General features: G+C 27.5%; 2 protein-coding genes across 2 annotated transcripts; both read right to left on the bottom strand.

The window, feature by feature from the left end:
• Window positions 1–2,065: 2,065 nt before the first annotated feature.
• LOC126835735 (uncharacterized) lies at window positions 2,066–9,129 on the bottom strand. The gene is made up of 12 exons (XM_050568515.1): window positions 8,965–9,129; window positions 8,199–8,270; window positions 8,096–8,125; window positions 7,977–8,006; window positions 7,549–7,602; window positions 7,133–7,162; window positions 7,017–7,043; window positions 6,816–6,866; window positions 6,452–6,484; window positions 5,856–5,939; window positions 3,389–3,469; window positions 2,066–2,340 (listed from the first exon to the last, which is right to left on the bottom strand). The coding sequence occupies exons 2-12, from the start codon at window positions 8,263–8,265 to the stop codon at window positions 2,066–2,068; spliced, it is 762 nt and encodes a 253-aa protein (XP_050424472.1). The 5' UTR covers window positions 8,266–8,270; window positions 8,965–9,129.
• Window positions 9,130–11,375: 2,246 nt separating this feature from the next.
• LOC126835730 (uncharacterized) lies at window positions 11,376–14,558 on the bottom strand. The gene is made up of 7 exons (XM_050568500.1): window positions 14,534–14,558; window positions 14,419–14,445; window positions 14,206–14,256; window positions 13,999–14,031; window positions 12,794–12,868; window positions 12,516–12,596; window positions 11,376–11,623 (listed from the first exon to the last, which is right to left on the bottom strand). The coding sequence occupies exons 1-7, from the start codon at window positions 14,547–14,549 to the stop codon at window positions 11,376–11,378; spliced, it is 531 nt and encodes a 176-aa protein (XP_050424457.1). The 5' UTR covers window positions 14,550–14,558.
• Window positions 14,559–16,461: the final 1,903 nt, after the last annotated feature.

Raw genomic sequence — 16,461 nt, 5'->3', positions numbered from 1 at the left:
ATAACTGCTCTTTACTAGTCTCAATCACTTAAGATTTGCAGATCCTAGGTTCTGAAGGACCAAATAATGTTCGGTATTTTGAAGGACTGTATAGAGGGTTTTAAAAAAATCCAACACGGAAATTAATTATTATAACAAACTACTATTCAGACGGTTGATTTCAGACGACGGTGAAATAACAACGTAAAAACAATATTAATAAAATACGGTGTTAATAAACGGTCCAGTTTAAGAATGGCCAAAAGAAACAACAAAAAAAAACGGTAAAGCGTTAGCCAAAATGCAGCACGGTACGGTGGCGCGGTATCAACAAAATTATTAGTGAAAGTAGTACGGTGCAGTGGGTGTTGATGGGCACTACGGTGGTGTGGAGTGGCTGTGGTCGAGATAATGCCCGAACACCTATTCTTAGTTTATTAGTGTGTATCTGCAAGTGTTTTAACAAAATAAAATTCTACACAATTTTAAAAATTATTCGACTATATGTCGAGAAGTTATAGCATGTCGTTGTATTGGGTAGAAAAATATGGTTTTAATGTTCAAGTCATTCTTCTTGATCGGGACCGGGCTAACATTTTTAAATTTTTGACTCAATGACATACCTTTGTTATAACATTTTTGTAAATAACTAATAAAAGTAGCCTTGTGTTCATATGTTTCTGCCGGTCTAGATACAAAAATAAAAAAGTTAAAAAAATAATGAAAAGTGTACTTACAATATTTTTGTTAGATAGTATTTTTTTCCCAAATACATACAAATATAGAATTTATAATACAAGTATGAATTCTATCAAATCGTGTAACTATCTGTGTTAAAATGTTGTCCTTGTAACTTGTCAATAATGGTGTATGTCGACCAAAACTGTAAAATCAGTTTTTTTTTTAGGTGTACAAATAGTCATGTGATAACATATTTGCATTAGACTGTAGAAAAATTTGAACTTTTTTTCTTTAATTATATTTCTTACAATCGCTTGTAAATTATAGTAACTATGGTTTACTATTTTTTTAGCACACGTTATAATACGGAATTATGAATGCAATTTATAAGTAAAACACTAAAAGGAATGTACTTTGCTTAGTGATAAATAAAATACATGGCATTTGATCCACAATTTCGACTGATGTCCTTTTTAACACTAACACTTTATTACCCTTAAGCCCCTGAGTAATTTGTAACTAAAGGTTGATACAAATAAACTAAATAGCGAGATAAAAACCAATTGTTATTAAATATTTTTTCATGTTTACACGTTTCTTATAACCTATAGTATTAAATATAACAACTGTAAGTAAAATTTGTAAAATACCGTTATACTACATACAAATAATATGCAAACCAATATGCACAGATTCTGTATAGTTATTATAAACAAAACCATTCGCTTGCTTGAGTTTTAGACGGCATTATTACGAAGCATCCTGTACATTTTAATACTATTAGAGCTTGAATAATTACATTATATCGGATTCGGACCATAAAAGTTACAAATAATGTTAGTCTAAAATTAATTTTTAAACATACAAGTCATAACGATTATTTTGTATTTATTCTGTATTTTTTTTTGTATTAATTTTTCTACGACCCTAAGAATAGCTTAGTAACATAGTAAGTGGCCGTGGTCGTAAATAGTTGTTTTAGTTATTTTCTTGACACTTCTTTTTATCATATTTTAATTTTATCTTCGGCCATAAAAAAAAAATATAAATCAATTTTTTATCAAAAAATAATCTCAGCTTTCTGAAAACATTTTTTATTCTCTATAGAAATTAATAACAAAAAAATAATTCAGAATAATTTTTTGATTGTGGTTTTTGTTTTGATTTAAGTCTTTTTTAAGGCGTACTTAATATTAGCTCTGGCGCTCTGAATCAAATCTGTTTACGTTGAAAACTATCAAACATCAATATAGACAAATGAATCAATAAGTCCCAAATGTGTTTATAATCTAGAACAAATCTGTTTATTTTAAAATACAGTGACAATTAACTGAGTATTTAAATATAAGTACAAACGCAGTTATAACCAAATTGTCAATTAATTTTATGTATTAAATATTACACCTTATGGAACAATTCCCTCTGCTGCCCATTCAGTCACCTGGTCGCGAAGTAATGCTTTTAGTGTAATATCTTGATCAGCGTTTGTACGTACTTCATAATAATCATTGTTGACGAATTTGTATTGTTTAATCACTCTGGTTCTATCTCTGATATTACAAACACCATTATCGTCAACATTGGCATGTCTTATAATTCTAACTGGGTGTCTTATACTTCTGTATAAACATATTAGAGAACATATCTTGCCAAAATTGTCGTAATCTGGAGCTTCTCCACCTTAAAAACAAAAAAATATCACTTAATAAATTTGCTAAACTTAGATTACTAATTACTACTAGACATTAATGTACAATAAACAACAGCTAATACAGGGTGATTCTTTTATCACGAACCAGTCAATATCTCACTTAATTAATAATTGAATTTTTTTTTGTTTTTCCCTCCTTCCAACTTAGAATTTTTGATAGCAACTTTTGAAACTTAAACGGTAACGTATATCTTTTATTACATTTTTAAATAGAGAATAATGTATTACAAATTTTGACTGGTCGATAACCAGTTCCGGATAACTATTTTTGAAGTTATAAGATTTTAAAAGTTAACATGAGAGGGGAAGTGGAGTGTAGTATTATTGTTATCTGCGCGAACCACACTTACCCTCTCATCCTACCTTTTAAACTATTATAACTTCAAAAATAGTTATCTAAAACTGGTTATCGACCAGTCAAAATTTGTAATACATTATTCTCTATTTAAAAAGGTAATAAAAGATATACGTTACCGTTTAAGTTTCAAAAGTTGCTATCAAAAAATCTAACTTGGGAGGGGGGTAATAACAAAAACAAAATTATGAAAAACTGAAATCACATTGTATAAAAACAATATGAAAAAAAAAGTTCAATTATCAATTAAACCTAGTGAGATATTGTCTGGTTCATGATAAAAGAATCACCCTATATATATATGTATAAAATCAATTAGTGAGATGTACTTAGAATATACAGGTTATCGTATTATACAGCCATGTTTTTTAGTCAAAAATTTATAAATGAGGGAATATAATCAAACACTCTGTAACACTCTTCATTTATTGAAATACATTAAAAAAAAAATAGTATCGTGCATTACTACCGTAATTTAAATGAATCTATGATATTATGTATTATATATAATATTGTAATTGAATATTTTTATCATTATTACTATTTTTTATTAATATTAAAATAATGTTATTGAAAAAGAAATATAAATTCATCATTATAATAGTAATCAAAGAGACATAATTATAGAAAAAAAATCATTATTATTCTATATTAATATTTACGAAATATTGCAGTGAACAATTGTATTGTAACAAGTTTCATAGTACATCTTCTAGCGGTTCCAAGATATGGCAATAAATTACCTGCAATAATTAACGAAATACAATGTTAATAACAAAATATAAGAATAAAAATACCAGTTCAGTGGTGTCGGGGTATATTTAGTTATTTGTTATAACTGAAAATGATGAATTAATTATCAAATCAAAATTTCGACGCGAGAAAGTAATGATAGGAGTACAAATTTCGATAAAATTATTTTAATGACAATAATTTTCCTAAAATTACATTTCCATTAAGGGATGTGTACGACGTTGATGGTCTGTCTACAATCATTTGTCGTCATTGTTTTCCATGAATCGCAATGAACTTCACAGGTAATAAACTATTTAACAGATACCTGTTGACTATAGATTTACACTCACGTATCTACTTGAACTTTACCAACGGTAAAAGTGTGAAAAGTTTTTACTACAGATGTTGTTTAAACATCAACAAGAAAACTTCTGTCTTATTTTCAGACCTAAAACAATTGAAATAAAGAAAAATGTCCACCCCTCCTTGGGGTATGAGTTTTTGATATTTTTTTGGTGTGCCAACGTTTATAGTACTTCTAAAAAATACAGTATATACCATGAAAATTTGGATAAAATACCAAATAATAAATATACAATAATTTTGTGATTTTTCTCAGAGGTATACTTTGCTCTCTTTTGCGTTTTTTTTCTCATAAATTAATGTAAGTTCTGTTAATTCATTTAGGCGTTCACCTATGAAAACACGTTCGGGGATTTTCTTGTTTTGTTAAAAGTTCCTATGATCCTTCTTCAACCTCTTTGGTTTATCTAATGCGTGCAATGTCGTCCTTGTCCAAAGAGCAATATAAAACGACTGACCAATGTAACAATTTGAGTCAATCACAATTTTGACAATTTGATAAGGTTAATAACAGACTTACTTCATTACTATGTCAAATCAATAGCGTACAAAAGGAGAATGTTAGATTACGGAGTGAACGTATGTCTTTAAAAGATAGATTAGTCAATCTTGATTCCCGTGATCCAATTTTGACTTAATCTTCTTCTGCTGCTGTATCACAGCTTTACATAAATTTCCTGATCGAGAACTGGACTGGTCAAACCTAATTATCCGCGGTATTCCTAAATCAACTTTATATGATGTAATTTCTAGGATCTCATACGACAAGAATAATAATTTAGCCTCTAGACTATTAAAGTCGTCTATTTTGCTGTCAGCGATTGCAAAGTAATTCGACATATTAATCAATCGTTTGACCTATGGAAATAAATCTTCAATAATAAAAGAGAGGTTAATGGTGTTCTTTTGGCTTTTAATTCTACAAGGAAAAATACCCCTATTGTTATACTTGAACTTAAACTAATTCGGAAAAACTCATAGGGAATGTGTACTATTGCGTGCCTTTCGTGAAGAGTTCAAATGTCAATAATGTCCAACACGTTCTTGTTTAATTTGATCTGGACTAAATTACATTTAATATATGTAAATGGTGTTTGCCTCTCTTTTAATAGTCCTCTTGATATGAAGTATCATTCTTATGCCGAGTCCGTTAATTCTTTGTGCAGTATACAAATTGTCTTTCTTATGTTGTGGTGATTTTAACTCCGGAAACATCCTGGTTTAATGATGATTCTGGTTTATCTTAATCTTTGACTACTAGCATACGTTTCCCTTTTATTCCCAAAGTTTTTGGCTTTCGTGGATTCTTTCTATGTAATAATATTATCTCTAATACATTTGACATTAGATTATCTTATTTGCAAATCTTAATACTTCTTTATATCTTACTAACTTCCGCGATTTTCCTCTAATCTCTTATCTAAGAAATGTAATTAAACGTAATTAAATTTATAGAGTCGAGACTGGTTTTAATCGTGTCTGTTTTATCGTTTTAATCCTGTTTTAAATTTTTCATAATTTTCCCCGGAATAATCGATTGAATAATGATACTCTTACAATGGTTCCCATTAATGATGTACCTCGCTACTAAAGCAGTAGTCTCAACACCGTCGTCTGGTGTTATTTATGGCGCTATTTTGTCACCTCTTCTTTTTTCTATATTGGTTAATAGTGTGCCTTCTGTGTTATTGCATTCCAAATTACTCGTCTTTGCAAACGACACGAGACTGATGAAGTGTATTGTTTCTATATCTGACTGTAAGTACAAGTAAATCTCAATCGCTTAACCTCTTGGAGTGAAGGTCTAAACTTAAAACTTAACGGTTCTTAGTGCCAGACCGTAAGTATTCGATATTCTGCAATCTCTAGTTTTAATTATACTTTTTATGGGTCTACTCTATAGTCTCGCGTACAGTTTATTCGGTAGTTATTAAAAAAACTTATTATACATTTTTCATTTAAATAGTACATAATAAAATGGCATAACTGCAAATAAGAAGAAAACCATTATACGCATATATTAATATTTACTTGCACGGAGGAACAATTTTCTAGGTTCTCCAATCAACGATCTTTTATTAACTCCAAGATATGCCAATACCATATCGCCAAAATCTGTAAAAAAAAACTATTTGGTAACTAAAAAGAAAAACAAAACAAAGAAGTCTGGGCTTAGTGGAGACTGAGTTTAATGGGGCGTTGAGGTCATAATTCGACACTATTTATTTTAGGCTAAGTGATAAAACTACTTTCAAATAAACGCTTTGGTCCGAGTTTGTATTAGTAGAAGTACAATTATCGATAAAAGAATTATTGTAATGATAACAATTATGTTCTTTAAGGTAGGGAAAATGTTTTATTTTTATTTTTACTCCTTTGGGCGTAGTTTTATGACATTAGTGTTGAATGAAAACGTAGAACTATAGTGTGAGCTATAGCTGACAATATAAAATACTTAAAAAATGTTTTTAAAAATCTAGAAAATCCCCAAAAAAGGGAAACACCTGTCTGTTTTTTTAACTACGGAAATCAATTGAAAAATGTCAATTAACACTTTTAACATAAATTTCGAATATTAATTTAAGCTCTAAGGTATATTTACGAATATTAAATGAATGCGTTATTACTTGCTTCGTTATCTATAATTGGCACAGGCTGAACTGTAACAAAAATGTAGAAATTAAATTATCATACATCAAATAAAAATCATTTTTTTTTACATTTTATCTATAACAGCCAATCTAAAACGAAGATTCCTTGGACCAATATTTAAATGGAAAATATAGCAAAACAATTTAAACAATATTTCAAATGATCATCAAGTCTTTAATAAAATCCCGCACTCTGGGTCTAACCAGGGAGATTATCGGCCCCTTAGACCCCGCCTTGTTTACCATCTTCGCACTTCAAGTGGAATATGTAAATTATTGACAATGCCAATTCAAAACTGAGTAAAATTTAATTTTGAAAATTGATAAAGTTTATAATTACATGTGAAATGGGCTATTTTTGCTTGTAAAAAAGTCTGGTCACATTTGTCTCCTAAATTTAAAAACAACAAATATAATGTACTCATTTTCTTATGATGTAAATCAAGATATATGAATGATCTTAATATGTATTATAAATGTATTTACTACTCTGATTAGACAATTTAAGCAATAAACATATGGAATATATGAGCATGATTACCGTCTAAGAATCTAGGTGTAGCTAATTCTGAAATTGAAACGAAAATACTATATATTTAATTTTTATCAAACAGCTATGAGGAACATCGTCCAAAAAATATTTAAAAAAATTATTACCCGGTACAGCCAACAATAAAACAATTTCTTCTGAAATTTTAAATTGATGATATTAGATTTTATGTTAATAGAAGAGCTATAAAAAACTAGAAGATGAAGATTATAGTATAACAAACATATGTATTATTTATTCAAGAGATTTGTAAATGATTTTATTGTATACCTATTACATCGAGTAAATAATGTCTAAATTAAAAGTGGCGAGTAGTATAACATACGAGTATTACGGTTGGTAAAATAAGTTTTGTTTGCTTGAAATATTCCATTTAGGTTTTATAGTAAAATATTTGATTTAAAACACTAATAAATTCGCAAAAAGATAAACCGTTGTTACAATTTTTATAACACTTTCATATATGTTTTCTATTAGCAATCCATACCTTGTTTTTTCAAAATTATTTTATTACTTTAAATACCTATTGTTGAATCTCCAAGAACAATGTTTGTAACTACTTGCATCAACCCAATATCTAGAAAAAACAAATAATAGTTTGAGCTATAATTAAAGTTTCTATTAAACTGTAATACTCATAGATATAGATCAGAATAAGATTACGCTATGCTTTAAGTGAGTTCTATTGATCTACACTAAGCAACATGATAGGTTAAATAGTCACCGCCTATAGCCGTGTAATGCTCTACGTAAATTGTAGAAACTGATGTTTCGAGTAAAAATAAAAATAATTTGGTTTTAATAAATAACGTATATTTGAAATACTAATATTATATCCCTCGTATATACTTAATGTTGACAGATTTGAGAAATTATAGTTTTTGATTTATAATTCAGACGAACATGGCAAAACAATTTGATATCGGTGTGTTCATATTAAGTATATCTTACTGTTAGTAATAGCCCGCTCCAAGTGTCTGTCTGTAATACATAAAATAAATCATATGTATAAAAATTGTAAAATTTAATAACATAAAGGTTATTTAAAAAAAAAAAACAATTTTACTGACTTGCGTTAAAAACTGCCCGCTTATAATCTCCTGTAGCAAAAAATCAATTATTACATTTTGATGAACTACTTTGTGTACGTACGTGTATAAATTAAATAGTTACTGAAACTCAGAGAGGCCAAAACTTGTACGATGGCAGTCGATATTAATAAGCAGTGGAGTTTCATCATTTTGACTGTGAAAAATAATACAGTTAAACGCTTTTTATTTTAGACACAGACGTCAGTTAGTCATTAGCTTCGTTGTGTAGCCTAATAGTTTTTTATTTACTATTCATGTGTTTTTATTTTTTACTGTTTATCATGTTTTATTTCATATCCATCGTACATTACTAATTACTGAACTCCTTTTCCCTTGAATGATAACCAGAACTCCGAAAATAGTTGTTGTAAAGGTACAAACGATAGGATAGGAGAATGCAAATGAAAATGGTAGCTTCAAGAAAATAATAGTTGGGGCACTCAGCAGTGGCGCAACTAGGTTTCCTTGCCTGCTGTGTAAAACTAAATAAGACGCTCTCAACCATTGAAATTTATATCGTGATTTATTCACATTACCATAGAGAACTCGCTTGCACATTACTTCTCTAATCGTAATTTATACCTATGACTACCGCTATATATAGCTGATTAATTTTACATAAGTTTTCTATCATTAATCTGTTCCCCTAGAAGGAAGAGAAACTTTAAAAGGTTTTGAAAGAAACGTATTAACATTATTTAACTTGTCATCTCACGGATTATTATTTATATACAATTTATGTAATATTTAATAAGTAATAAAAGTGGCCCAGTAGCTAATATGATATTGAAGGCCTAGATAAAAATGGAAAAAAATAGAAAAACCAAAGAAAAAGTGTATGTACTTACAATATTTATGTTGGATTTTATAAGACAAGTATGAATTATAATATTAGTTAGATAAGTATCTACGTTGAAGTGTTCTTCTTGCGCTTCGCAATAGATCTATAACGTGGCCAAAACCTGGTAAAATTTTAATTTATCTTGAGATATTCAAACACATTTTCTTGTAAAAACATATTTGCATTAGTCTGTAGCGAAATTTAATCATTTTTATTTTGTGTTATTAATTATTACAATCGCTTTTAAAATAATGTTTGCATTACACAATTTTAATAATTTTCTTGTGCACCTGTGCCATTTTATCGATAAAATATTGTACCTACATAATTTATGGTTTATAAAAATAATTTTTCTTCATAATAATAAAAAAATGTAAACTATGGTTTACTATTTGTTTAGCATACGCCATAAGCAATAATTAATTAAGTTAATAATAATTTAATTATAAGTGAAAAACTATAAAAAATTTATTTTATTTATCATTGGTTAAGATTTAGAGCATTTAGTCCACAGTTTTGTCCGCCTGTTTATTATTCCCGATCGAATTATTAATTAATAATGGTTAATCAAGTCTTAAAATCGATTTTTGTTGTAGTTTTTAAAATAAATATATTTTAACTACCCAAGAGTTTACCAATAACGAAGACATAATAACACATTGACTAAATATTGTACACATTCGTAGTGCCAAAAGTGTCACGGGAATAAAATCTAATATCTTAAATGTATTATGATTTAATGATTCAAATTGTATTTAAAAAGTAATTAATTATCTATTTCACGAAACGAATCTAATAAATAATCCGCGTTTGTGGATACAAGTGCAGAGGTCTGTTATAATGATAACAGCACATGTCAAAATTGGGGTTTACTAACACTTAGCACATAAGTTTTCCTCATGTATCGTCCAACCAATATGCAACCGACTTGTGATATCCTGTTATTTTAAATCCAAGCCATTTTCCAAAAATATGCAATATTCTATAATATTAAAATGTACATTATTCTATTTTTCATTAGTTACAGTATAAAAATCAATAGATTTTTGTTATTTCATTAAATACTCAGACTCCTACTTGTCATAATATTATTATTACAAATAGCTGTCACGCTCTAGCCTATTTATTTCTTATAAAACCTAAAAACAACTCCACATTAGGACCCAAAGCCGTCAAGTCCTCATATTCTCTAGGCGCCAAATCATAGGTTTAACAAAATATTTTATAAATTTTACCTTATTTTTTTTTAAATGGTGTCTATAAAAATGTTACACAAATTATTTACACCGTGGTTATTTTACTCATTTTATTTAGTGAACTAATTGCAACAACATTTTGGAGCTACTCTTTCTATTACATTTTTACACGCTCATCTCATTAAAATAAAGTTTTAAAGAAAGGCCGCAAACTTATTTTCCTCGTGTCAAAGAAAAATATAAGCAATTAATATTATAAGTATCTACTAAAGACAAAACTATATCGGATTAATAACAATTAATAATTCGTGTAAGTGGGTGTATTGTGTACCCACAATAATAATAAATGTTGTTTTTCCTTATGGTATAAAATACTTCATAGGAGTCAAGGAAACGTTTTGCAATAACAATTATATTTATACCAACATTTTATTTTTTCCCAGGTGTAGAATGTCATGTTGGTTGTAACTGCCCACATGGTCTAGAGTATCTATTATTTTCAGAATGAAATTCCCTACTTGGAATAAATGTATATCCCTACAAGATTCCTTGTCAAAAGTACTAGTATACATATATAAGTAAATTAAGTAAGTTTTGATATATTTTATTAAAAATTTACAGAAGAGTTCTCATTTGTATATCTTAGTTGGTGTGTCTAAGCACTCACCGAGGAAGCCTTAATTATACTTACTGAATAATGTGCTCCAATAAAAAAATAGTTTCAACTCGTGTGTGATTTTATAACTTTTTGGTATGTTTACGATAAAACTAAAAAAATTACTAAAAGACTACCATTAGTAGTAAAACTGAAGGCGTCATTGATATATTTTATTATGACATCAAGTTCAAGATGATAAATACCATACTTAGGTACTTGCCTAATTATTAGGTTAACCAATGGTGCAGAAACCAATTAAATGTTTTTGTAATTTCATCATTTTTCGATTGTGTTTGGCCATTTTTTAGTTTAGTTAAAAAGTGTTTAGATTCATATTTAATATAGGTAGGTCAATCAAAAAATATGAAATTTGATTATAATAGAGAACAAAACCATTTATTATAACACACATTCAAGTTATTTGGATTTTAGTGCAGTAATAAAATATAACTGAAATAAAATAGAAACTGTAGTAATATCCAAGTTGTTTAATTTTTTAACGCAATTAATATTATACATTATTTATTGTGTTTTAACTTCGACTGTTGGTCTAGCATTCTGATCTTACCAATTGATGAACTGAAAAGTAAATGATTCTATTACATTATCAACTTGATCGACTTGTACTTCACAAAGTATGTCATCGACCAATCTGTATTTGCTAATTCCTCCTTTTGAGTCTGTTATAGTGCAAGTATCATTATCGTCCACATCGGCAGTTAATATAATTGAAGTTGGGAAATTTATATTTTTGAATAAACCTAATATACGGCAAAACTTGGCAAAAGTGTCAATTTCTGGTACAGCTCCATCTTAAAAAAATAAAAAATATCTTTTCAAAACTTTATTACAATTAGATACCCAATTACTTATAGTATTTATTATTCATGACATAACAGCTAATACATGTGTATGAAACAATTTATAGCAATGCATTTGAAATACACAGGAAAATGTATTGTACAGCCATGTTACTCTCAGTCAATCATTTTGAAATGAGCGAACATGATCTAACACCTTGTAATTTATAACCTGTAATTCATTAAATAAAATGTATATAAAAAAAGGAACAGTAGTCTGTTTCAGAATTGTTTTTATTCGAAATTTAGAACCATTAATACTAGTTTAATTGTTTAGAAATTATGTTGGTTATATTATTGTTATAATGTTGTGAACGGTTTTTCTTAAATTATCTTTTGTAATAAATTAAGTAAAAACTCATCGCCTAAGTGATGGACATAAAAGGGCTTTGGGAAATAAATTGACAAAAAAAGGTGTTATCATAATGTTACCAATAACTGTATGTTAGGATAAGGCGTGTCTTGGCATAATATGTATCCTTTGTGTTATGAGAGTTCTATGCTCACAAAAAACTTAATTTGTGTGGTACTGTAATAAAAATGGTCCTATGATATTAATTATTATGTATTACTTATGAATTGTAATTGAATACTATGTAGTATATCACACTGTTATTATACTCTATGTAATAATATTGTAATCTATTATTGTAATAATTATATGTGTTTATCGATAGTCGTGTGTTAATCAGTTTATTTACTTGGGTTGTTTTATTCAAATACCGAACTTCCATTCCTATTACTATTTTACTATACATACAAACTGTATAGTGTTACAAAATTTATAAATTTATATACTTAATAGTATAAATTTGTGTATTACAAAGCAATTATAAATACTTACAATATAATGCAAAGATTAAATCTTTTGTAGCATCTTTTAAAATAAATCTTCTGTCACTTCCGAGAATTCCCATTATAAAACCTGCAAAAATTAATGAATTACATTTTCGTCGATAAAATAAAAGATCAAAAAAGCCAGCCCAGTTTGTTGGGGCAAAGAGGAGACTCAATTTTTTAGGGCGGTGAGGGTAGGTTTATTTTAATTGAGTGTGATAAATTAACATTCAAATATAATTACAAATATAAAGAGAACCATTACACGCATATATTAATATTTACCATAGTCTGCGAGGCTAACGATATTTTCAACTGTCTTATCAATGTTATAATGAGACGATACAAGATCTTCAAAACCTGCAATATTAAGTTGTTAACAAAAAAAAAAAAAGCAAAACAAAATGGGCAATACAATGGAGACGGAGGTTATTGGGTCGTTGAAGTCATAATTCGACAGTATTAATTATAGCTGAAAGTGATAAAATACTTTCGAACAGACACCTTTCGATACGAGTTTGTAAAAGTACAAATATTGATAAAAGAATTGTAATGACAACTATGTGTTTTATGGTAGGGAAAATTTTTTTTTAATTTTTACTCTTTTGGGCGTAGTTTTATGACATGAGTGTAAAAACGAGGCAAAAATAGGTCTACAGTGTGAGATATAGCTGACAATATAAAATAATTAAAAAATTAATTTATAAATATGGAAAACTCCAAAAAAAGGAAAAATCACATTTGCAATATAATAGTTTTCCAGGTAACCAAGTACAAGTTTGAATGAATAAACAATGAGTAGGTATCTGATGACAATTTAAGTAAACCGGATTATTATTTTAACACTGTACACTAGATTACTCTCAAAATAATTCTAATTTTGTTATGTTTTTTTTTTTTGAAAACATAATTATGTTATATTAGAACATTTGATAATATGTACTCATTTTTTTTTACCTTTTTTTAGTATTTTCTAGCGCTTTATCAGCTTATGAAACTTAAATGGTAATGTATACATTTCATTAACTTTTTATATTTAAATAATTTGTTGAAACTTTTGACAGACCGATAACTAGTTTTAAGTAAACAGTTTTAATCTCATTAAAGTTTAAAATTTAGTATGGAAAATGAAGTGTGATTTAGTAATTCATGTAGATAATCTGTACACTCCACCGTTACTCCCATCTAAATTTAATTTTTAATAAATTGAAAACTATTGATTCAAAATTTTCAATTATAAATAATATAATTTAAAAAAAAACTATAATATGTATAAAAATACAAACAAATAATTTGAAATAATTTTTTCGAATAACATTATTCGATTATTCAAATGATAAATGTTTTTAATGATCATTTCTTTTCACTACTAAACTGTTTTTTATTTCAAAAATAAATCGAAAAATAAATGTCAGTTAACTTATATAAATTTCGCATAATAAATTATTTTTTAAGATCTATTTAGAACCAATGAATAAATGTGTTCTCACCTTCGTTGTCATCTATAGTTGGTACAGGCTGATCTGTAACAAAATATAAGAAATAAATAAATCAAACAATAAATAAAAATTCGTTTTTTTTTATATTTTTAGTATAACACTCTTGAATTGTAATTGAATTATTAAAATTGTTGTCAAGTTAGTAATTAAAAACTTTGAAAATTGTTCGAGAAAATTGATAAACAATTTTATAATTACATGTGGAACGAATTATTTCTGTTTGTAAAAAAACCTGGTCCCATTTGTCTCCTAAAATTAAAAAAAATATATAAGTATAATGTAAATATTTTCTTATGATAGAAATATATTGTACTATAACTTTATGAATAATATATTTTGTATTATAAATATAAACACCATTCTGATTAAACTATTTAAGCAATACAATATGGAATATAGACACACGGTTACCTTCTAAGTATCCAGGGGTAGCTAATTCTTAAATTAAAACAAAAATATTATAAATTGAACAATTATGAAACAGCTTTTAGAAACTTTGTTCAATATAAGTTTTAAAAATGATTACCTGGTACAGCCAACATGAAAGCAATTTCTTCTAAAATGATCAATTGATGATATTAGGTTTTGTTCATTAGAATAACTTTTAAAAAATAGAAGAAGGAGATTTAAGTAGAATAATTATATGCATGGTTTGAAAAAATATAAATGGTTTTATTGTTTACCTATTACATTAAGTGAACATTATAGACAAATATGTTTAAAAGTAATAATGTGCAGAGTTGTATAAAATACTAGTACTAAGATTGGATTAGTTTTAAAAAGGTAAAATCAGTTTTGTCTGTAAGTAATATTCCACTTAGTTTTTATAGTAAAATATTTGATTTAAAACACTAACAAATGTGCATAAATAAACACAATTTTTATCATTTAATTATGTTGTTTTCTAGTTACGCATATTTTATTTTTTTTAATTTATTTTAATACTAAGACTACCCATTGTTGAATTTCCAATAACAATATTCTTAATTACATGCAACAATCCAATATCTAGAAAAAACAAGTAACATAACAAAACAGTTTTATATCGGTGAGAGTTCATATTAAGTATATCTTACTGTTAGTAGAAGCCCGCTCCAAGTGTATGTCTGAAATCATTCGTATACAAATATTGAAATTTAATAGCCTAAAAGTTATTTTTTATGAAAAAATGTTACTGACTTGCATGGAAAACTGTCATTTTATATTCTTCTGTAAATAAAAATGAATAATTGAATTTTTTTTTATGAACTTCATTGTATAGAAATGTGTAAAAATTAAATAATTACCTATAATTGAGGAGGCCAAAACTTGTACAATGGCAGTCGATATTAATAAGCAGTGAAGTTTCATTTTAACTGTGAAAAAAAATAAGATTAAACGCCTTTTATTTTACTGTTAATCTGTTTTTGTTTCTGGATCAACTATACCTTACTACACTTTTTTGATTAATTTTTTCAAGATTGGTATTTATTTTAAAATGTATTTACAATAAAACCTATTACAAAGAAACTGGACTTGTAAGGTATGATATGAAATAGAGAACCCAATTTTTATCCTAATTATTTGTTTGAAATTCCCCCATCTCTGACTAAAAGTGTGCTTACAACCTTGAAATTTTGATAGTATAACTTACTTATGGACTCGCTATACAATGAAATCAGTAAAAGGTGTAGGAGACCTACACACGAACATAATACAATATTGAAAAATAGAAAAACCTAATAAAAATAAATTCGAATTGTACTTACGAGATTTGAAGTTTGACAGCGTGACTTACTGACTTTTTGGAATAATTTAACTATTAAGACAACTAATAATAAGACTTGTCGATGGGCTTATTTGGCGACCGGAACAATAAAATTACTGCAGTAGTTGCTTATGTGGATTTATTAACACAAGCAACATTAGCCGTTTTTCATTATGACTCACACAAATATTCATAATACTCTAAAAACACAATCTAAACTATTTACTACTCAGTTATTGGTTTTGTAAAAATTTGTGCAACATATGCTTACATTATAGAATTTAAAATGTTTTTTTTTTGTATGCCATTTTTGCGGTAAGAACCCGTACCTATTTTGTATGTTTTACTTGTTTATAATGTTTCATAACATATTAAAACCGAAACCGACGCAGTGGTGGTGTGGCGTATTGCTCGGTCATTCGCAATACATGTACAAACCATTGAACATCACAAAAAAAGTGTACTTTGTTGAAAAAAACAGTGATTAGTGTTTTTTTTTTTTAAAATAGGAAAAAAATTTATTTTTATTTGCATTTCTTTATTCATATTATGTATTACTCTATACTTGACGCTAATTTCTAAAATTGATTTTACCTACTTATGTTCAGCGTTTTTTTTTTTGCAAACAGCCCAAAGTGATGTATAATCAATATAAAATAATTGAGTGCTCATTGGTAGACGGTAGTTTGCTACCTCGAGTACTATTT

The sequence above is a fragment of the Adelges cooleyi genome, unplaced genomic scaffold (genome assembly GCF_023614345.1).
Source record: "Adelges cooleyi isolate 19-005CV unplaced genomic scaffold, UGA_ACOO_1.1 ACOO_flye_CR_arks_rails_tigmint_CR_PRNA_1, whole genome shotgun sequence".
Classification (NCBI taxonomy): domain Eukaryota; kingdom Metazoa; phylum Arthropoda; class Insecta; order Hemiptera; family Adelgidae; genus Adelges; species Adelges cooleyi.
Note: the sequence above shows the minus strand (reverse complement) of the source record. Positions and strands in the feature narration are given on the sequence as shown.